At 42.3% G+C, this 22,568-nt stretch overlaps 1 protein-coding gene across 1 annotated transcript in view; it reads left to right on the top strand.

The window, feature by feature from the left end:
* plppr2a (phospholipid phosphatase related 2a) overlaps window positions 1–13,238 on the top strand; it is a 59,732-nt gene extending 46,494 nt beyond the window's left edge. The window contains 5 exon segments of the mRNA XM_063904904.1: window positions 3,661–3,781; window positions 4,270–4,520; window positions 5,484–5,660; window positions 6,269–6,412; window positions 9,234–13,238. Of these exon segments, the coding sequence (XP_063760974.1) occupies window positions 3,661–3,781; window positions 4,270–4,520; window positions 5,484–5,660; window positions 6,269–6,412; window positions 9,234–9,269 (729 nt within the window). The 3' untranslated portion in view covers window positions 9,270–13,238.
* The last annotated feature ends 9,330 nt before the right edge of the window (window positions 13,239–22,568 follow it).

Raw genomic sequence — 22,568 nt, 5'->3', positions numbered from 1 at the left:
TCATCGCATCATCCCCCCTTTTCGTCGGCGTCTAATTGACACACACTTATAAAAAGGGCCACTCTGAATACACTCTCACATCTGAATAATACCCAATGACACAAATCGAGATCTGATTACTCACACACACGGAGCACAATCCTCCAGCTTCGTTGTGCAGGGCGAAAGAAATTGTCCTTGTGACGTCTTTAGAGCATGCACGCTGAATTAATCAGCTCTCATGTGTGTATTAATGTTTCAGACCTTCACTCCTTTCTCTTGTTGGGCTCTTAAATCATGCATGGCAGTACGCATGTAACACGCGATTACACAACTTGTTATTCCAATCTCCGAGCTCGTACGGCTATTTCTAGAAGTCGTCCTGCATTGTCACACAGTGTGGACTGGATGAGCAGTTTAATTTAAAGGAATTATAATCCTCTTGTCCCTAAACTGCAGCGACAACCTCGTCATATTTAACTATAAACCCTCGGCGAGACGCAAGCGCTGCAGTGCAGAGAGGTAATTTGGGAATGTTGGGTGAAATAATGCACTACATGATTCAAATAGATGCCATCCCTGCATGAATAATTCATGCCTGCAGTATTACTCCCAACGCCGTCACTGTGCTGCCTTCTCCTCTTAATATTTCCTTCCACTTTCCTTTTGTATTGTCCTTCTTTCCTCTTTCTAAGGGAACAGGTTTGGGTTTGGAAGTGATGGAGGGAAAATGCAATTGTAGGTGAGGGAAATATAATCACTTTTTTGGCAGTGATTTTACACAAAGTGAGTTCTATTGGCTTTTGTTCTGCGGTTCAGGAATGGGGGGAAACCGACTCCGTGCTTTCCTTATGAAGTGGACAATCTTAAGCTTATCCTCTTCTTATCTTAGGAAAGGTTTGTCCGAAACACATTTGCAGAAATGCTGAAAAATACTTTATTGATCAATAATTTCTGGTTGTCTTCCAAATAATAACTGAAAAAGTCCAGATCAAAATCCAACCTGTTACACTGCTTTCCAATGAGGTTTAATGCCAAATAATCAGGAACAGCTTTATTGCCAAGTAGGTGAACTTGGCGTTATAGTGCATATACTATAGAAATGTATAACCTCAATTAAAAGATATCCAAAATGAACAAAAAAAATACAACTTTTTTTTCTGAATACATGAAAATAAAACAAAAATTGGGACTGATAAAAAAACTACTATAAAATAACTATAATAACATTTAAAAAATAGCAATATTTACATTGAAATATAGGTGTACCCTAGGTGTAGAAATGTGCAGAATTCAGGGATTCTGCAGAAGGAAGAGCAGGTAAGGTTTTCTTTCAGGAAAAAAAGGCATAGAAAATAATTAGAAATAAACAATGCCTAAAGTTTAGACATCTCAAAGAATAAATAGAAATACAAATAAACTGGCATTAGAAAGAGAAGATGTTCACAGTTGACTAGGAAGATACATAATCTATAAACTGTCAGACAAGTAAACACTATTGAAATGAACAAAATACAAAGCAGATTTTAAACAATGAATGGAATATTAGATAAAGTAACACAGTGTAAAGTGAAAGTGATGTTCCAGTTAAGAGAGAAATACATGATCTAGTATGCTTTCTGCTCCTCTGCCATCCCACCCACAAACAGAACATTTCCTCTGTCACTTTCTTTAGAGGCGATGCACATGTGTGAGAGCTTTTCCTACTTGCACAATGTGGGCGCTCGGTGTATAAACTACGGTCTGGTTTGGCTGAAAGACTGCTGGGTGTAAGATATTCCCCTGCATCCTGTTTTTCTTGTGTTGTGTCCTAAAACACAGGGTTAAAAAGGGTCTAAAAAGGCCAACCTCCACTTGCATAAATCCACTTAGAGCTTGTCACTCATACGGATTCTGGTTCCTGGACAGTAAGAGAGTATCTATACTGAACGTGTTTAGGTGGTCGTGTTGATTTTGCTGTAGAAGCACACCACAGATGAACAGAATAAGCATTCATCTTCAATAAAAAGGTGCGTAGTGAGCCTCCAAACAACCCTTTTAAAGCTTAACCAAAGACCCAAAGTCCTCATCTTTGAAAGCAATCCACCATTTGATCAATTTACGTCGAACACGCATGCTCATATTGGGCGGTCCCCATGGAAACCGCCTTTAATGAGCCCTTTAACGGTTGTCCACAGTGTGCCGGCGCCCCTAACATCTCTGATTTGAAGCCACTGATTAAACCCCCTTCAGCTTTGATTTCATGCTCGTATCGCTGTTTCGAGGGTTGCCATGGAACACCCAGTCGGGTCGCGTTTCACTAATGGAAGAAAGCACTCGGCCGGGCACGCACTTCACAGCGCTGCGACACTGAAGCATGCTGTTAACACATCGGACCTGCTTGAAAATTTGCCCCTGAAGCATGAGATTTGACCAAAACAGAATCATTGTCACCCCTTCTTTCTTTCACTCCCTCTCGCTTTTCTTCCAGGGGGATAAACAAGGTGGTTATGTCGAACAAAAAGAAAGAGTAAGAAGGAGGTTTGTGGGTTTGTGGAACAGGGTCAGCGTTTAAGTAGATCCCACTCGTGTCACAGCAGCACGGTAAAGTGTCAGGATGATTTAAGATTGAGCATATTTCTGTCACAGATAGTTATTCATGAGGCAGTTTTATCCTCGTACAGATACCGAGTCTCCCAGTTTGCAGTCCATTAAGGGATCTTCAGTCTGGAGCTGCACCGCTGCTCAGATTCACGGGGAGTTAATGGAGTACGATCACCTGAGCGAAACCTCCGACACCAGCCCCTCTCCAAGAAAACTGAGCACCGGAGAACAATGGCGGCTGTTTTTGATCACAGGAACTTCTAGACTTACTAATAATGTCTCTCCATGTGACCAAGCAGGGGTGCATGATTAATAAAACAGATTAAGACTAATAAGATTCATTTTCACTGAGAGCTATGAGATCATTAGCAATGCTAGGAGCTGTGATTAGCTCAGAGTCAGTCCGCCTCGAGTTTTCCATTGTGGTCAAATCATTTCTCTAGTTCAGCTTTAAATTGGTCAATTTTGAGGCTTTAAATGTTTGTCTTCCCGCATCATTGGGACCTTGTTAACTAATGGAAATGTAGTACGTACTTATAGACTTACCCATTGGTTTGAAACCTTGAGTTTGGCATGTTTGAAGCTATCAGCTGGCTAGTTTGGTTAGCAAAGCATACCCCTAATTCCTGTAAATGTGACATAAATTTGGATGATAATATTGGCAAGCCTTAGACGGGTATTCTGTATTAAAGAGAGCTTACAATTGTATTTGAGAGCATGAATGTGGTAAAAAAAGAATCATGTGAGAAGCAGAGTCTTCTTTACAATCAGAATTATTTTGAGGTACATTTCATTTCATTAAACTGACGCCATTTTCCCCAGTGACATACAATGTGTGCACTAAACCATCTAAATATAGTGTCAGAGCAACAAGAGAAATGCAGATGTACTCGCTTTGAATAAGCAAACCATTGCAGGTGCATTAGCTTCAAAAGCCTTTAGGTGCTAATGTGTTTGGTAGTTCCTATTTTTAACCGGCATACAGCTTGTAATGTAATATGAGATCTTCTAGTACCAGATGCACCAGCAACCGCCATTGTGTCTAAACTAAAATCCACTTCAGTTTTTAACAACCAGTTCTTTTCTTTGTTTGCACAGATTCTTGTTGGAGAGCTGTGTGCATTCTTCACCAAGGCCGAGGGAACCCAGGAGAAAACCATTGTCACTGCTGACTGCTGCTACTTCAACCCCCTGCTGAGACGCATAATACGCTTCCTAGGTGAACACACTGCTGTGAACTGAACAGTCTTTTCGCTCTTTGCAGGCCTCTTTGCAGGCCTCTTTGCAGGGTCTATTTCTGTGTAGTCTTGCCAGAGAAGGTTGAATTGTTAGAACGTGACCTGCCTCACGTTATCAACCACAGCTTGTGCATGTAGCTGCTAATTGGATGATAGACTGAGATTTAGAGGTAAGATATTCGGGATCATGGCAGGAAGAATCCTGTGAATATTAAGCAGCCTGCACATTTGCATCTCAAGCCAAATCAGCTGAGGTGGAAGCTACTTGGTGCAATTTCACACCTCAGCTGATAATAAAGTGTGGATGCTATTTTGGGAAGGCAACACTTTTTTATCACCCGTTAAATCTCAAACTGTTAAAATGGTTCAAACAGCTAATGTGCTTTTCCTCGTTGTCTGATGAATCTGTAACTTTTTCTTGCTTCTGCCTGCACGTCTACATCCCTTTTCCAATCCTCTACATCTCCAGGTGTCTATGCCTTCGGTCTCTTCACCACCACCATCTTCGTCAATGCCGGCCAGGTGGTGACAGGAAACCAGACGCCTCACTTCCTGTCCGCCTGTCGACCGAACTACACGGCGCTTGGCTGCCAGTCCACCATGCAGTACATCGCAGAGCGCCGCGCCTGCACGGGGAACCCGCTGGTTGTCATGTCTGCGCGGAAGTCTTTCCCGTCCAAGGAGGCAGCGCTCAGCATCTTCTCTGCGGTGTACACAGTGGTGGGTTGGAGCAGGCTGCTGGATATGTTGAGGGTTAATTGCTGCTAACTTAAATATGTAGCACTTACCCTGTCCTGATGTTTAGTGTTTTAACTTTTACCCTGTTCTGTCAATTTCTAGTCATCAATAAGCACATTGGAACCACTCTCATGCCTATGCCGTAAATATGAAGCTACAGCTAGTTAGTTTAACTCAGCACACTCACAAATATGGATATTAAATAGAAACAGTTTCTGGATTCATGTGCGGGATTGTTTATTAGTTATTTGGTACCACTTTAGAATAAGACTACCCTTATAAAGGATTCATAAAGGGGTTATAATTAGGTTATAAACACTTTATTAGTCATTAAGACCCGTTTATAAACCAGTTCTAACATAGTTTTCATACATCAACACAGGCTCACTATTTGGCAAGATGACTAAGCCTTATGTTGGCTACCTAGCTTCCTTCCTCTTCTTCATCAGCCAGCATCCTGGGTATCTGTTCACTGAGTTGATTAGTCTGCCAATGCCTTTAGCATATCAAGCTAACGTTAGCAAACCGCTAAGCTACGCTAACCAGACGCTAGCGGAAACACATTCTTGACCTACATAAAGAAGACAGGGTGAGTTTTTGATAAAGCGCTGATGATTTACAGGAAGGTTAAATGGAAAGTTAAGTGTGAAATCCCCCCCCCGTAAATACTACAGACTGGGATTACATCTTGCTAATGTACATTAAAGCGTGCACACCAGATCAATGAGTCTGCATCCACCCTCATCTTTGCATAAGACTATATATATGCTTCTAAAGTTGCATTTGTTTGTCTGCTAACCCCCTTAAAGTAAGGTTGTCTCTGAACACGTACAGTAGTAGTAGTTTGAAAGCAAGTGGCATTTGAAAAACCTAGTGATGTTTAACTGATGCATATGCTTCTGTTGCCTCCTTTGTTTGCTGTAACTCTTCTCTGTCTCTCTGCAGATGTACGTGACCCTGGTGTTCAAGACCAAAGGCACGCGGTTGACTAAGCCCACCATCAGCCTCACGCTGCTCTGCCTGGCCGTGCTAGTGGGCGTGGTCCGGGTGGCTGAGTACCGCAACCACTGGGCTGACGTCCTGGCGGGATTCTTCACCGGGGGGGCCATCGCTGTGTTTTTGGTGAGGGATTACACTGGAGGAGAAGCCTTTATTGGGTGTTTTACAACTGATTGGTTTACTACTGCTCCTACCTATGATAAGAGCTGTAAAAGGTCTAATGAGGGGAGCCTGGCTAAGGACGTCCCATTGCTCTTAAAACTAATTTCCTTGCTTCCTCTCTCTTCGCGTGGTTTCCTTGCGTCTCTCCGTGCATCCCTGGTGGAAAAGACGCAAGTGATGGAAGCAGGGATGCAAGTTAAGAGAGGTGAGACGTAGATCAAGACTAGGACAGAGCCTCTGTTGTGAATCTTGGCCAGGTATATTCAACTAACCCCACAAAATAATTTAGCTAAATCTTATTTGGAAACAATGCTAGGCTGGTAATGAAGGGCCTCTCAGGCTTGCATTATTTGAAGCCTGGAAAAAAAGTATGACACCTTCCGAACTCTGGAGACACCAGTTTGCCCCAACAGGAACTCTGTGCATCTCTATGCATTTGAAATGGGAAGAACTCTGAAGCTTGTTGTCGAGCTTTGAGTGGACGGTTGCCGCAGGGGGTCAGCGTTCAGCGAAGGGTCAGTCCTTTTTGTTTCTTCTCTCTAACCCTTACACCCGGTCTCCATCTCCAGGTGACCTGCGTGATAAACAATTTCCAGCAGATGCTGCCCAGTCCTCCGCTGCTGCGACCCCAGCGCCCCGAGTCCATGCTGGGAATGCCGATGGTGACGCTGCCCTGTGTCGAGAGTCCACTCGAAAAGTTAAGTGGCCCTCAGGTAAGAGGCGGGGGTGGGAGTGAGAGGGGCTGATATACACACCCCTTGTCTCTTACCTGAATCCGTTGTCCTCCTGTTCCCCCCCCGTCCCCGTCCCCCCCCCCTTCGAGAACAAATCATGCATGCTCCAAACACCACCTGCACCTTCAGCACCAAGAACACATCCCAGTGAATCCTTTAAATCTCTAAGCCTGCTCGTTGGCTGATGAGAACAGCAGCAGAGATTTGTCCTGCCGGTGTGAAATGAGCCCTGGTTTTATTTCATCCATCGGAGGAAAACAAATTCCACTGTGGATGTTTGCTCTTTACCTTCTTATCGGTGGATTTAGGGAGTCACTTATCTCCTTGAGCTGAGTCAGCAGTACGGCTGACGCACTGGAGGTGTAGTTTAGCATTCTGGGATCATGCAGAGCAGGGAGCTGGAGGGAAATTACGGATTCAGCTGGAGGTCTCCTGGGTTGATCAACGGTGCTGCATTCTCTAAGAAAGGGGTAGCGTCCCCAGTGTCGCCAACTTCCCGACTTTCTCACTAAATCTGGTGACTTTCCAAATCTCCTGTAATTGTCTTTTTGTCCAAAGCTACTAGCGACAAATCTAGAGAATGTTCTGTAAGATAATCAATATATTGTGACAGGCTGTTGTTGTTCTCAGCCTCAGTTAGCATGTAGCTAATAGGATATCGTATATATGAGTAGAAGGATTATGACGCGTGGAGTTACATACTAAACACACCGCCTCTAACTCTCACTCATTGACTGCAGTAATACTATTACGTGTTTAATAACTGATAAACCTCAGAAGGATTGCATAATAAGACATCATAAAGAGAAGCGTCATAAGAGGACGAAGCAGAACGTGTTTATAAATATCGTTATACTTTACAGAGAAGCTTCTTGGTCCATTTAAGTCTTAACTCTTGGTCCTCAAACAAAGAATATTCTGAACACTCTCCTCAACGAGCAGTGGGTGCTGAGCCCGTCCCAAAGGAGGAGCCCCAGCTGATCCCGCTCTGGCTTACAGGGACACTGTGCAGGTCCCAAGCTCAGATAAAGGAGGAGGGTTGGACGTAGATATAGCCATTCCAACCCACATAACGGTCTTTTGATTGAATGTAATATTCTAAAATGTATTCAAATTCATGAATTATTTTCAGAGGTGGCAAAAAAACAAGAATCTACAGAAGAAAGTTCCTTTGTAGTTCTCAACATATTTAGGGTGTTTTTCACTCACTTTTTGCTCCTCCCACACCGTTATTCAGCGTCCATTACAATGACATGCATATTGTGAGTTATGCAAATTAGGCGATGACGTCATTTAGCGACTTCTAACGACTTTTAGGACAGCCAATAGAAACCTTTCTCTTGATGGAGTTGCATAATTTAAAATGTAAGTTTGTAAAGCAGCTGCACTTACAGGAGGAAGAGTTGCATGCACTCCGTTACAAAGCTGTCCTAGTCACTGGGTCATTTGCTGGCTAACGACTAGACTTGTCCAATGAAGAGAAAGTGAGACTTGGCTTGATCTTGAACACCAAAGACTAAAGACTTTTGAGCCTCTTGGATAAACTTGATACCCCTAAACCCGAAGATTAACAAACGATTTCCTGAAGAAAGATGAGACTTTATTTCCTAGATGCAGTTTTTTCTTCCATAAGCACGTTGGAACCACTCTCACGCCTACACCGTGAATATGAAGCTACAGCTAGTGAGTTTAACTCAACACACTCACTCCATTGATAAATCCATACAGATATGGAAATGAAATAAAACAGGTTCTGGTTTCATGTGCAGGATTCTTTATTCCTTGTTTTTAAGAGGGACTTTGCTGCAGACCTCGCTTTTTTGTCCTTTGGTTCTGCTTGTGTTAGCTTTAGTTTGCCAATGCCTTTAGCATATCACGCTAACGTTAGCAAACCCATAAACTTAGCTAACCACAGGCTAGCTGAAACACATTTTTGACCTAGATAAGTAAAGTTTTTTTTAACCAAAGAGACAGCATCCAATCAAGTTGCAGGAGAGGACCATCAAGAAACAAGTAGTAGTATAGTATAGCATCGCTCACCACCTGGAACAAGAATTATATATAAGATAACTCTGTTGGTGTAAACCATGCGGTTGTCAACGCCAAAGAAATTGAAACATGTGACGTACGTCCTTGAAAATGGGACAACACTGGAGTGCGTTTTGACTCGTTTGGACCTTAAAGCTTAGGACTGCGGACTCGTCGGTCTTGAGACCTACCTGCCTTTGCAACTTTTTCTCCACATGGCGTCTTGTATTTCAAAATCCTTGCTCACATATCAGCTGTGCAATAAGAATGTGGGTCAGAATAGCCCATGTATCGGGACGTTTTGGGTTATTGGGACACACCGATTATCCGGGGTATCTCGGGGTCAGCAGAAGAGTCTGTGAGTGTTTAGCAGGATGTCTTGTGTCCTGTGTGGTCTGTCTCCGTCACTAACCCTCACCTGACTGCCTCTTTTCCTCTGTCTCCCACCTTGCCTCTCTCCTTTTCAATCTGCTCCCTTTGTCCCTCACTCTCCTCCAGTATCCCGCACTCTCCACCTCCTCCCCACCTTACAACACCTACGTCCAACCATTCTAACCGACTTTGAATCCTCTCCTCTCTCCTCACTTCCTCCGTCATCCGTCGCCTTATTTCTGTTTTTGGGCTCCGCTGCTCCTGTTCTCTCTCTTTTTCTCCCCCGCCCCTCATCCCCGTGCATTGCTCTTGATTATTCTTTTCTTCACTTTTCTCTCTCTCCGCCCCACCCCCCCCTCGCCTTCTCTCTCTCTTTCTCACTCCTCTCTTTCCCCTGCAGACTCCGCGGGGATCTCCGTTCACCGAGATCACATGACCATCAGCCCTATCGGTTCCCCGCAACCCCCGATGTCCTCATACCGTCTCGCTCCATTTCCAGCGAAGTCTAGACCAGGAGCAGCACTCGCCGCAATGCGCCGCCCATCCGGCTGGGCGGTACGCAACGCTGCACCGCTCCTATTCCACGCAGGTCTAGAACTTCCCAGACATCCCTAATGCCCTCCTAACCCCCGGGGAACCGATAGGCACACTAAAGACTTTCTCTTTGCTGGACAAGCAAAGAAACAAACATTACAAGTACAGAGTCAGGTACTTCTTTCTTTTTCTGTTTCGAGTATTCTGACTTTTTGTATCATCTTCAGTGGCGCGCTCCTGCAAGGACAGACACATCGAACTGGGACCACTGAGAATGTCCGTCCATTTTTAGTTTTTAAAAAGAAGTGACGGTGAACTCACCGTATGCGATCAGGACGTTGGACCAAAGAAACCTGCTGAAGGACACGTGTGCTGCTGAGATTTACAAGAACAATGCATCCTTTTAGAAAGCCATACACACAACACACACATAGGCTGTGTCTCAATTTGAACAGTACACTGCATGTGAACGCTGTTAGCTAGCTAGGTAGCAACGATCGTTCGTGCTACCAAAACATTACAGCGCTTAACCCAATAAATGAACGGTTGCTTCTTTTGTGGTACAATACAAGAGGCACAAAACAAATGACTTCTATTTGTCGAGTGCTGTGTTCACCAGAGCCATAGCTGCGGCTGGTTGCACAACTTCCGGTACAAAGCTCGAGATAGTTTAGTTGATTGTGAGAAGTGTCCATCATTCCACACTGAACATTTTGACAGTTTTGAGAGCACTGTACTGTAAACAGTTTTTGCAGCGCCTCAAATTCGCCCGCTTTTAGCTAGATGCTCCATTAAACCCCAAAAAATGTGGCTTTTTTTGGATGCAATTTGAGTGGTTCGTGACTTAATGTGCAAAAATAACGCCCACAAGTTTAAATTGTATTTGTGTGATGCTGTGTTTACCGGAGCAACCATAACTGCCACTGCTGCACAACTTCCGCTACGTAGCCATGATGGCGGTCATAGTGTGAGAGGAGTCCAGCATCACCGCATACACCCAACTCTTTGGAGGTTTTAAGTGCACACTGGAAGAAATGCTGCTTCAAAACCAAGTAAAAGATTAGTAAAAACAAGGTGTTTTTGCTTGTAATAAGTAAAGAAACTGCATTTCTGGAAATAAGATGGGATTTCTTTGCTAAATTAGATCCTGTTAATAGTTGGAAAGACTTATTTTGAAGCCAGAAATGCTCAAAAGTTTTCAGTTTTCCAATAAACATGAAAAAGAATACTCGTTTCATCAGAGATACATCTAACAACACGACCCTATATCTCACTGCATTGTTACCTCTTTATTTATTATGTCTTATATCAAGTATAAAGACATTCGGACTAGATATTAGACAAATATACTTTCATGTTTTTACGGTGCACATCCGTGTTTTCCACGATGCCTTTTACCATGCATGCATAGGGGCGCACTAATGCACTCAAAGAAGTATGCAAATTGAGACACAGCTATGCACACTGTTTCTGTCCGTTGGTCTCTTTCTTTCATCCTCTCTCTCTATCTCGTCCTATTGACACACACACACACACACACACACACACAGTAGTCGGAGTAGCAGTGCCCTTGTCGGCTCCACGTGAGATCTTTCTCAGATCAAAGAGTCCGTTTGGTATCTCTCAGCAGAAGCAAACAAGATGAAAGCACCGACATCTCTGCTCCGTCTTCGGCGTGTTGTTTTTTTTCCCTCTCTTCTTTCTCAGATGGTACCCGAAAAAATATTTGCTGAGACAAAGCCGAGCCAACGACTGCAGGTGGTCAAATAAAGCGCAACATATTCAGGAGCAAATATGGTTTTGTATTCTTTCAAAAACGAGGAGCTTTCATACGAAACACTTTTTTTTATTTCGCTCTTCAACGACTGGAGTTTTTCCAGCCGGGAAAAACTGACGGAGTCGTGTAATTATTGTGATTCATTTCTGAGATTTTATCAACAGATGTATTTATTGACGTGTATATATACGGTGATGTTGCCATGGCGCTCAAAGTGGCGTGACAGTTTTGCTAAATTTTGATTTGCACACTCCCTTAAATCCATGTTTCCTTTTATTATTATTATTATTCTCCCTCCTCCTCTTCGTCCCCCATCTTGCCTATAATACCATCACTGTGCTGTGAAATGTTTCCCTCTGCTGGACGACACACACACGCACACACACACACACACACACACACACACACACACACACACACACACACACACACACACACACACGAGAGTCCTCAGAGTCTACAGAGCACACGTATGTTCAAAAGCACACACATGCACAACACATCCCCAGTCCCTTCTTCTCCTTTATCCACTTTACGGACATTTGTTTGTATGATATTGTAAATAACTTTTATATCAAGAGTGTGATTTTTACACGAGCATCACCGACACTCAGTGGGTACATTTGGGGGGAAATGTTGTGATGATGATGATGATCATGATGATGATGATGATGATGAGACAGTGTGTATGAAGGTGCTGAAACACTCTGAACCAACACTGGAGCGTTTGGGAAACACCCAGATGACTCTCTCTTTGAATAAAATGACTGTTGTCGCCCATTGGACTCGCTTCAGACTGCGAGAGGTGTTTACTAAAATGCTGCGCCATCATCGCGTTGTAAACTCAAAGCTGTCTCTGTTTTGAAATGTCATCTAAGCATCAATAATATCTGACGTATAAATCATTGCTAATGTCTTTTCTTGTCAGGTTTCCAGACACGACCATGAGCGATCCAACGACCAAGGTCAAAAAAAGCTAAATTCATTCATTTAAAACATGCGAATCCAAGGTGCTTTACAAGAGCACAGAAATACATGAAGTATGAGATGTTAAGAAAGGATGTATCAGCATTTACTATACGTTATTATTACGTACGGTTAAAATAAGGTATGTATTAACAATGTTTTAACCCTGACTCAAATGATCTGGCATTTTAAAATGAGCGTTTAGCTTTTATCTGAGAGTTCGACTTTTAACGACAGAGGGGTTTTTTTGCCAGATCTTGCAAGACTTTGTTGTTAAATCAGACGGAAAGACATCTGTTCTGTCCAAATGTGTCCTCCTAAAAAAGTCCCATTTAACTGTCAGAAGATGTGGATTGTTTCTGAATGGATCCAACATTTCCATGGACTGTGTTGCAAAGTTATTATTAATTACAGGTTCAAATAATTCAAATGATCTGATAGGTAATTAGTCCCAAAAGGAGTCCCTCTAAAGAGTGCCATTTTACTGTCAGAAGGTTTTATTAGACATGTGGATTGTTATAAATGGATCCAACATTTCCATAGTCTGACTTTAGTGGCGGGACAAACAATTGCATCCACATTTATTGGTTCATCCATTTTAAAATCGGTATGTTGTTGTTGTTCCAGAATTTCCACAGAGCAACAACCATGTGCAGCACAGCCATGGTGCTGAGTTACCGTAGCATAGTATCCTTATCTCGTGGGAAAAAGACGTAGATCTTTAGCTAGCATGTACAACTTTGACTTCACAAAAGTATCATGAAAACTGTGACATTTCAGAGAGTCAAAACTCGTACCGCTAGTTCCTGCAAAGTTGTGAATTTGACTCATTTGCAGCAGGACACGATTTCCATTTTTTGCTTCCCAGTCTCGTCCACCATGAAGCAGACATGCCTTAAAATAACCCGCAATGGAACTCAACAGAATATCAAAATGCATTTCATGTACAGAAAGAGATGTTCGAGATGCAAACAGGAAAGACAAACAGAAATCCTCTCTTCAGGTCGGAGTAAGCCCTCCTCTGGTTCAGCCATACACAGCTTTACCTCCCTGTAAAGTCTGCCGTGACTCGTGTTTTAAATCAGAGAACAAACAGCTGATTGACGTGAGGATATAGAAAACAGTCTCCTTCAGATCTGCAGCTCTTGGGGAGACACACACACACACACACACACACACACACACACACACACACACACACACACACACACACACACACACACACACACACACCGGTCCTTTGATCCTGCTGCAGGAACCCCCTCTGCTTTTGTAAAGATGTGTGTGTGAGAACAATAAATGGTTATTGCAATAAGAAAAGCTGTCTGTGTCGGAGTGCCCTGTTTGTTCTGTGTGTGTGTGTGTGTGTGTGTGTTAAGATATTTTACAATTAGTGATTGCAGAGTGTGTGTGGGTTCACTCTGGTACTCTGTTATTATTTAGTAGTATTTATCTCTTAATCACTGATATTTTGGAAGCTGCAGGATGAAGTCGGGGGGGGGGATCCCAGGTTCCCAAATATCCTGTCCTATATTCCAAGCGTCCTATATTCCTAGGATTCCTGGGTTCTGTGTTCCCAATATCCCATGTTTTCTAATATCATATGTTCCCACGGTCCAAATCCCTGAGGGCCACAAACAGAAACACATACGAAGGTCTGGGCCCCTGAGATATGTTGCCTCATAAGTTAAGTTCTAAGTGAGCAAAATCAAACAAATGCAGGTGAATTATTCTTGATAATTGAATATGCTCTACAAAGACTGCATCCCAGCTCTCCGTATGGTTTAATTGATCTTGTTCTAAAACGCGTTGGCAGCTCAGCCCTTAAAACAGAAGACTCAGATTGCTCATAATAAGGGGAAATGTGAAGGGTGTATTTCAAGCTTGTTATGGAAATAAGTTATTTAATCAATTAAGATTTGTGTTTTCCACTTTAATTGGCTGAGTTTATTTGAGACGTGGGCTCATTAACACATGGAAAGTACTGTGTCATATATTTGTACATATATATTAAGGAGAACAATTTAAGATGAGCACAAGTTTCAGGTGTGAATATATTCCATTTAGAATTTGCTCTGGGCCAATTACAAAAAGACAACAAGCCACAGTTTGGACACAAGTATAAAGTAATATAGCATGGCTGTAAATACATAAGTGCGGTACAAATACTTCATCATTGATGTTCATTTCTAGAATAAATTCCACCACGTTCTACTACCTGCTGCGTGGTTTTTAAATTCAGCCTCTCATGAAGTTCGGTACTGAAATCAATCATATTTTATTTATTTATTCATTATATTACCTTCAGATGGAGGTATTTTGTATTCCTTATTACTGATGCAGAGTTGTACGGCTCTATGCTATAACTCAGCAGTGCCATCATGTGGTTTAACATGCTCTTATCCAGCAAACAGCTCAGAAAAATGTGAATATTGGTAATAATCCAAGAGTATAATGCAAGATTTAATAATATAGCATCATATTATTTTAAGATAGTCAATAAAAAATGCATCTTTCCCAAGAGGAGTATGTGAAGTTGTAATAATGCAGGTGTAGGAAAAACAAGAAGACATTTCATGATGGATAACACGTTCACTTCCCGTTCTCTGTATGACTCTCCAACATAGGCCTGATGGTGGTCTCTATGCATCCTGTGGTGTGTTTGGTAATGCATTGGCAGACTAAATCCACAAGATGGCAACGCACTGTGCATCATATCCTCATATATGTTTTAAAAGGAGGCTACAAAGAGACACAACCCTAAGCCAGCATCATCTTTTCAGACATCTTACACAAAGACATACCTCAAGCTGTGACACGAAATGAAGGGAACAATCATGATAGGAACATCTGCACCTGCTAATTAGTGGCAACATAATGGCATCCATTTTTATGTCACAGATAATGGAAAGAATCACTCCAACATGCACGTGTCTACAACCCCTTCATTTGGCACGCTTGGTTTCCACAGCGAGAGTCTCGTAGGAATTTGCAACCCATAAAAAAACACGGGACAGATCCACGAAATTACCCCTGAAAAGCTTATCAAAGGGACCCTGCAGAACGTGTGACACTAATTGCAGCTCAATTCTGCAGATTTTCCAAGAGATGCACCTGCAATTCCCCCCCAAAAAAACAAAAAACAACCCACTGAATTTAAACGACCAACCAAACATTTGAGTCAGGTTCAAAGGGTGAAGCTGTTTTTTTTTTCCCCCTTTGGTGTAATCCCACCTGCAGCGTCTTTTTTCCACCTATACAGGCCTCATTAGTGTGGGCAGCACATCTCTTTTAGTTTGCTGGGATTTCTTTTTTAATTCCACCATGTTCTCCTCTGCATTTTAAGTTTTCTGGTCATTTTAGGTCGTTTTATTTCCAACCAGCGCTCTTGTTTTGACGGTAAATGTGATCAGTTTTGTCTTAAATGCTTTAGTGCAGAAATACTGTGTGTGGATGAAAGTGCATATGAGGGGAGGAAAAATCCACAGAGTGAAATGCACCAGAGAATAAGAAGTAAGTGATATTTCTTGCGGAGTAATCGTGTTCTGCCTTTGTGCAAATGAAAATATCTGATATTACAGTCTTTCTGTGAGTGCATTACCATGAGTGGTGCATAAGGCAGCATTTTAGGAGAGCGTCAGGAAGACAAAGCATCAGAAAATGAAGATGGTAGGGAGATATGTAGTATGGAGGCAATATCTTTACATTTGACTGGGTTTAAAAGGGATTAATTCCGTTTAGATGGAAATCTCAGTGTGACTAAAATGTGCAAAATACAGATCCGGAAGAAAATAAGAGACCACTCCAAATATTTCGTAAATCTTCATCTCTGTATGGCAGCATCTGTAGAATTCCAACACAGAGAACAATTGTCAGTAGTTTATAGAATACAATAAAATAAAATATAGAATAATAATTTAATTCAAAGACATATCTAAATAATGAAACCAGAGATACTGAAGCTGAGAGCTGAAGTGGTCTGTTCGTTTTTTCTGCGGCTGTAAATTATTAGAAATCTTTCGCTGTAAAAACAAATGATTTAAAAAACCTTCCTCCTCACAATGTTTGTCAAATCATAGCTTTATTAACTTTGAACATAGCAGTCGTGTGACGCTCTGCCTGTAGAACGAGATTGAGAGGGGACTGGGTGCAACCCTTTTTTTATGTTCAACAAAAAACAGTATTTTGTAAATCCGAGATACATTCGTTAGCACGTTTGGCTAAATAGCTGGGTCTTAAGTTCCTGCTCGAAAAGCCACAACACAATGAGGAGCAAAACACAGGGTCAGAAGGTTCAAAGGTTTTATATGTCATATGCACAGCAGGTACAGCATATCCCAGGCTCCCCCAACAACTCAACATACATGGTGCAAATATGATAAATAAAATAATGCAAAAAATAAACAATAACAACACTAAGGATGTGAAGATGTAAAACATATACATATGTAGAATAAATTGAAATGATTTAAATGCACTGTACAGTAATTTAAAGAAAATGCAACGTCTTGGGCACACACGTGTCACGGTGTGGAAGAGGGAGGCTGCAGGCCTTCCTCAGGCCTTTAATGCAGGCCTTGTTTAGAGGATGGGGTTCACCTGAAGGAGAGGCTGCGTCACGGCTGTTAGTGACCTGTTACCCACACACTTGGGTGGTCCTACCTACATCACAACTCCAAAAAAGGGGAAACATTTTAATCAAAACTTGCACTGGGTTGTATTTTCTCACTGTTTGGATGCTAACGCAGTTTAAGCTAACATGCTAACACAGTTTAAGCTAACACGCTAACACAGTTTAAGCTAACATTAGCGGCTTTTACTGGTGTTTTTGTTTTGTTTTTGCTGAAGACCCATGCCATATTACACTCATGCCATCCTCCTAAAGGTCTTTCTTATATCCTAACATACTCCTTTACAAACTCAGTAAGACATTTTCAACTCATGTGGCAAAAGTGAGCTTTATTAGCAAACAAGCTAACGGCTTTTATGGTGTCTTCTTACTTTAACCGAACCTTACATTTGGATAATGACCCATGTCCATGTGCGTCGGTGTCAGGTTTGTAGGATTTGGGTATAAACTCATTATTTAGTTTTAAAAATGAACTTTATTTATAGATTTTCATGTATTTTTTATGCAAAATAGGTCCGCCCAACGCGTGCACAAAATATAAAAGCAGCAAACAGCTTGCATTAAGCTACATTAAAAAAAAGTCAAGAAATTAGCGTTTTTTTTCAGTCACAAATTGAGTTTCAGGAGTTATATTCTCATTCCTGTCTTCAACTTTATTGTATCAGCAGTGTGAGCAAGCAGGTGGCATATGAGGAATGGCATTACAGAAAATCTATAACGACCAGACGACGGGGCATTCCCTCTCTAATCTCAAATTCCATCCCACTCCCCGTTGTCTTCTGTCTGCCGGGATACGGGCCCTGTTTCTAAAAGCAGGTGCTGAGGGTCGGGGTGGGGGGGGGGGGGGGGGGGCAATCAGTTTCCCCTGACAGTGTGGAGGTGAGGCGCAGTCAGCTGAGGCGCTCCATTCAGGAAGTTGCACATGTCATCATCGCCGTTAAGTGGGGGAGAGGAGGAGAGACAAGCCGGATGAGTCATGATGGGACAGACAGAGATGTGGAAGGGAGGAAGGGGATTGTGTGTGTGTGTGTGTGTGTGTGTGTGTGTGTGTGTGTGTGTGTGTGTGTGTGTGTGTGTGTGTGTGTGTGTGTGTGTGTGTGAGACTGTTGAATGAGCTTCAGAGCAGGTGTAAAGCAACTTATTTTGTTCCTGCTCCTTCCTTTAATACTGTAGATTGCAGGTAAACATTATGTAGGAGTAGAAGAGACACAGATGGACCATAAACATTTCAATTTCATTTAATTCAGCCGAGCTAGTGCCCTCACCTTGCTTCTACTAGTGCTTTGACCACTGCTTTTCTTTACCTGTTCCTATTTCTTTTACAGCATTGAATGAAGCTTGCAAATGTAGTTGAGTATGACAACAATTAGGATATTGTGATTCTATTTTCTGACATTTTAGAAAAAAGGTGATCAATTAATCTAAAAATCGCGGCATAGTCTCACTTAAAGTATTGGCCGACAACCTGTGAAGAAAATCTAACAAGCTATTTGAATTATTGCATATAGAGTGGTGCAGGAATGAGCCGTAAAACCGTTTGTTGAATGTGTTTTTGGTTAGCCGCCTGAAATATGGCCTGTGGTTAACACAAGCTGAAGAGATTTTCACGTTTTATTCCACGACATAGTACTCAGTAAATACCCTACTGGTGAAGACCTGAAGCTTCTACGTATTATAGAAGCAGTGGTTGCTAACAAGCGTCTAAATGAGAAGACTAACGTCATCACGCCCAACATTAGCCGCCTTTAGCTTAGCGGTGGTGACGTGAAGTCATGTGACTGTGCTGTAGTTCCTTTATAGGCCCAACATTAGCCTCCTTTAGCTTAGCGGTGGTGACGTGAAGTCATGTGACCGTGCTGTAGTTCCTTTATAGCCCACCATTAGCCTCCTTTAGCTTAGCGGTGGTGTCGTGAAGTCATTTGACCGTGCTGTAGTTCCTTTATAGCCCAACATTAGCCTCCTTTAGCTTAGCGGTGGTGACTTGGAGTCATGTGACCGTGCTGTAGATCCTTTATAGCCCAACATTAGCCGCCTTTAGCTTAGCGGTGGTGATGTGAAGTCATGTGACCATGCTGTAGTTCCTTTATAGCCCAACATTAGCCTCCTTTAGCTTAGCGGTGGTGACGTGAAGTCATGTGACCGTGCTGTAGATCCTTTATAGCCCAACATTAGCCGCCTTTAGCTTAGCGGTGGTGATGTGAAGTCATGTGACCGTGCTGTAGTTCCTTTATAGCCCAACATTAGCCTCCTTTAGCTTAGCGGTGGTGACGTGAAGTCATGTGACCGTGCTGTAGTTCCTTTATAGGCCAACATTAGCCTCCTTTAGCTTAGCGGTGGTGATGTGAAGTCATGTGACCGTGCTGTAGTTCCTTTATAGGCCAACATTAGCCTCCTTTAGCTTAGCGGTGGTGACGTGAAGTCATGTGACCGTGCTGTAGTTCCTTTATAGCCCAACATTACCTTTTTACTTCTGGAGATTTAATTTACAAAATGCCAGAAGATTATCCTGCTGACCAAAATTTCTAAGTATCATAAATGTGTGTTAGTGACAGGTATTATTTAATGCCGTATTCCAAAACCAAAGGAAAAATTCCTATCAGCTCTTACAAAAAAATGTCATCCCTGCACCACTCTATTCTCCACCCTTTTCACACACACACACACACACACGCTCAGACACCAGATGTCAGCTCAATATTAATTTAGTTAAATTATAATTGTTCAGGCAGAACTACGGGCTGACTCAATGAAAGCACACATAACCGTGAGCTATTGATTTTGTGTTATGTGCAGCGGGTGTGAAATAAATTGAAAGTGTTACTTCGGCATCAGGCAAAGTGTGCAGCGCCCGACAGGAACATAATGTATACACTTAAATCGCCCTTCTAACATGACTAGCAATTACGGATACCCATTGAAAAAGCAGGAAGATTCAATCAGGCAAAGTTGAGACTCATATCCAGCGGTGGAGCGGGGTTAATTAGTATACTTGGCTTTAACCAAGCGTGCAGGATGTTGAAGGGTTGAAGGATAATGCTTGTTTAGATACGCGGGCGCAGTGTCCACAGATAATGTCTTCATTAACTATTGATGCGCTCACACACACACACACACACACACCCTGTATCTCCTCTTACATGTATGCAGGTTCGGGGAGTAACGGATTACGTGTAACGGGATTACGTAATCAGGATACAAGCAAAGGTATTCACTTTCCTAAAAACAGAGGTTACTTGCAGATGAAGATCGATATATTATAGGTTGACGTACTGAATGAATTTCCTATATGGTTTATATTTCGGCTGCTCTAATTCTTCAGCACCTGACCAATACAGTCTGTGCTTTTCACGATGTATTAACAGCATTTGTAAACTCCGTTACATTTTCTACATGAAACGTCTTGGTTTCTTCTCCTTTAAGTTTGACAGTCATAGTGTCAAAGTGTGTCCATGTCAGGTTTGTAGGATGTGGGTATAAACTCATTATTTCCTGAAAAAAATAGACTTTATTTATAGAGTTTTCATGCAGTCTGCCCAACGCGTGCACAAAATACAAAAGCAGCAAACTTTTATAAAGGTACAAAAATGTTACCTTTTTTCAGTCCAACATTTTGTTTCAAGAGTTATGTTCTCATTCCTGTCTTCAACTTTATTGTATCAGATAAAGATCGATATATTAAAGCCGGGGTGTCCAACCTTCTTTCACTGAGGGCCAGATACAGAAAAACCTACAAAGGTCTGGGCCCCTCACTACTTAAGTTATCAAATCAATCAAAGGTAGGTAATTATTCTTGATACTTGAATATGCTTTACAGCCCACATCCCAGCTCTCCATAGGGTTTCATTTATTTAGTTAGCAGCTCATTCCTTAAAACAGGAGCCTCAGATGAATTATAATAAGGGGAAATATGGAGGGTATATTTCAAGCTTGTTATGGAAACAAGTTATTGGGCTTTTTCTCATCAACTTAGGTTTGTTAGAAAAGGTTTTCAACTTTAATTGGCTGTATTCATTTGACATCGGGCATCCTAACACATGATTACTACTCTGTAATTTCTCTTTACATATACATTTAGGAAGTACAATATCAGACAAACACAAGTTGGAAGTGTGGGTCATGTTTCATTATACTTTCAGAATCTGACGAGGGCCGATTCAGAATGGACCACGGGCCGCATTTGGCCCTCGGGCCATAGTTTGGACACCCCTGTGTTAAAGGTAGACGTACTGAATACATTTTCTTTATGGTTTATATTTAGGCTACTGTAATTCTTCAGCACCTGATTCATTCAACACCAATACAGTCTGTGCTTTTGCTGAATTAACAGCAATAGTAAATGATCAGCGTTTCATTTTCTACATATGTTGGTTTCTTCTCTTTAAGTAAAAAACATCTTATTGTTATTTATTTAATGTTGTTTTAATTTGCATTGCATTTCATATTTAGGTAATCCAAAATAAAGTAATTATCTTACTTGTAACTGATCATATGTATCCTCTATTCTCCACCTGCCTCTCCTTTCTTTATCTGAGTATCTGGGAAAATCTCCGCCACCTCCTCCGTGCTTTTTTTATTTTTCACGCCTTCCTCTTCCCCCTCCACTTCCCTCATCTCCGTCTTCACTTCTTGAACATAAGCGCAAGGTACACACGTCGGGCTCACCCATCCTCCCCCCCTCCAACTTTAACTCCCTCCCTCCCCCAACCCTTCACACAGCCCTTCACTCCTTGCATTATCTTTCCCGGAAATTGCATTTCCAGCACAGCCAGGGCCCCATTATGAAGAGGGAGCGACATGCTGTAACCTTTTTAAAAAGCCATTAGTGATGCACCTGCCCCTCCCCTTCCCCCCTTCTTCACAGCAACCTCCCCCACCAACCCTCAACCCTTCGTACATGCTCTCCCTCTCCCTTGTTTCACCCTCCCTGACCCTCCCCAGCCTTACGGCAGATGTAATGTTATTAGGCCGTTTCTACAGCCATTACTCGGGCCAGCTCCCCCCCGGCTGAAGCAGATGCAGAGGGAGCATGGCGGGGCAATGGGTGCAGCGATTAGTGTCCAATGGGTCAGCGGTAAATGAAGGTTTGTACGGAGGGAGATACAGGATGGATGGAGGTGAAGGGAGGAATAAAGATGAATGCATGCAGTAGAGCAAGAGAGGAGAAGGGAGTGCAATCGATAAAGGTAAACAATGAACTGTCTATCCCTCCATCCCCCATCCACGCTCCCTGTTTCGCTGCCCTTATCTAAACACAAACAGCCACTGTAACACCAGACGTGGGTATCACACATATGTAAACAGGCGCAACATTACAAACATTCAGTAGTAAGCCAGTGGTGAAGGGATGACGTATTTGTATAGGCAGATCCGGAAGTTGAGGGCTCCTTTCGGAAACAAGCCAATGGGATTGTTTATTGGATTTTGGAATATTGCTGAAAGTAAGGAACATAAAGCGTTAATGCTATCTCCAGATGTAAAACGTTTGCCTATAAAGAACTACGTAACGGTCACATGACTTCACGTCACCACCGCTAAGCTAAAGGCGGCTAATGTTCGGCGTGATGACGTTTAGTGGTCTGATTTTGTCACTGGTTAGAAACAGCCTTTTTTAAGACACATAGGGAGGGAGATACTCCCTCTGGAGGGAACAAAGGGATTTTTGCAGACAATTTGCATGCAAAGAAACCTATACAACACACTAAAAGCATAATAGGGCCTCTTTGGTGTTAACCACAGATCTTATTTCAGGCATATCACCCAAAAAAAACATTGACTTTTTTGAAATGGTAAAAAATGCAAACTCATTTCCTGGTTTTAGGACTCATTCT

The sequence above is a fragment of the Eleginops maclovinus genome, chromosome 16 (genome assembly GCF_036324505.1).
Source record: "Eleginops maclovinus isolate JMC-PN-2008 ecotype Puerto Natales chromosome 16, JC_Emac_rtc_rv5, whole genome shotgun sequence".
NCBI classification, from domain to species: domain Eukaryota; kingdom Metazoa; phylum Chordata; class Actinopteri; order Perciformes; family Eleginopidae; genus Eleginops; species Eleginops maclovinus.
This window is presented reverse-complemented; position numbering and strand designations above follow the sequence as displayed.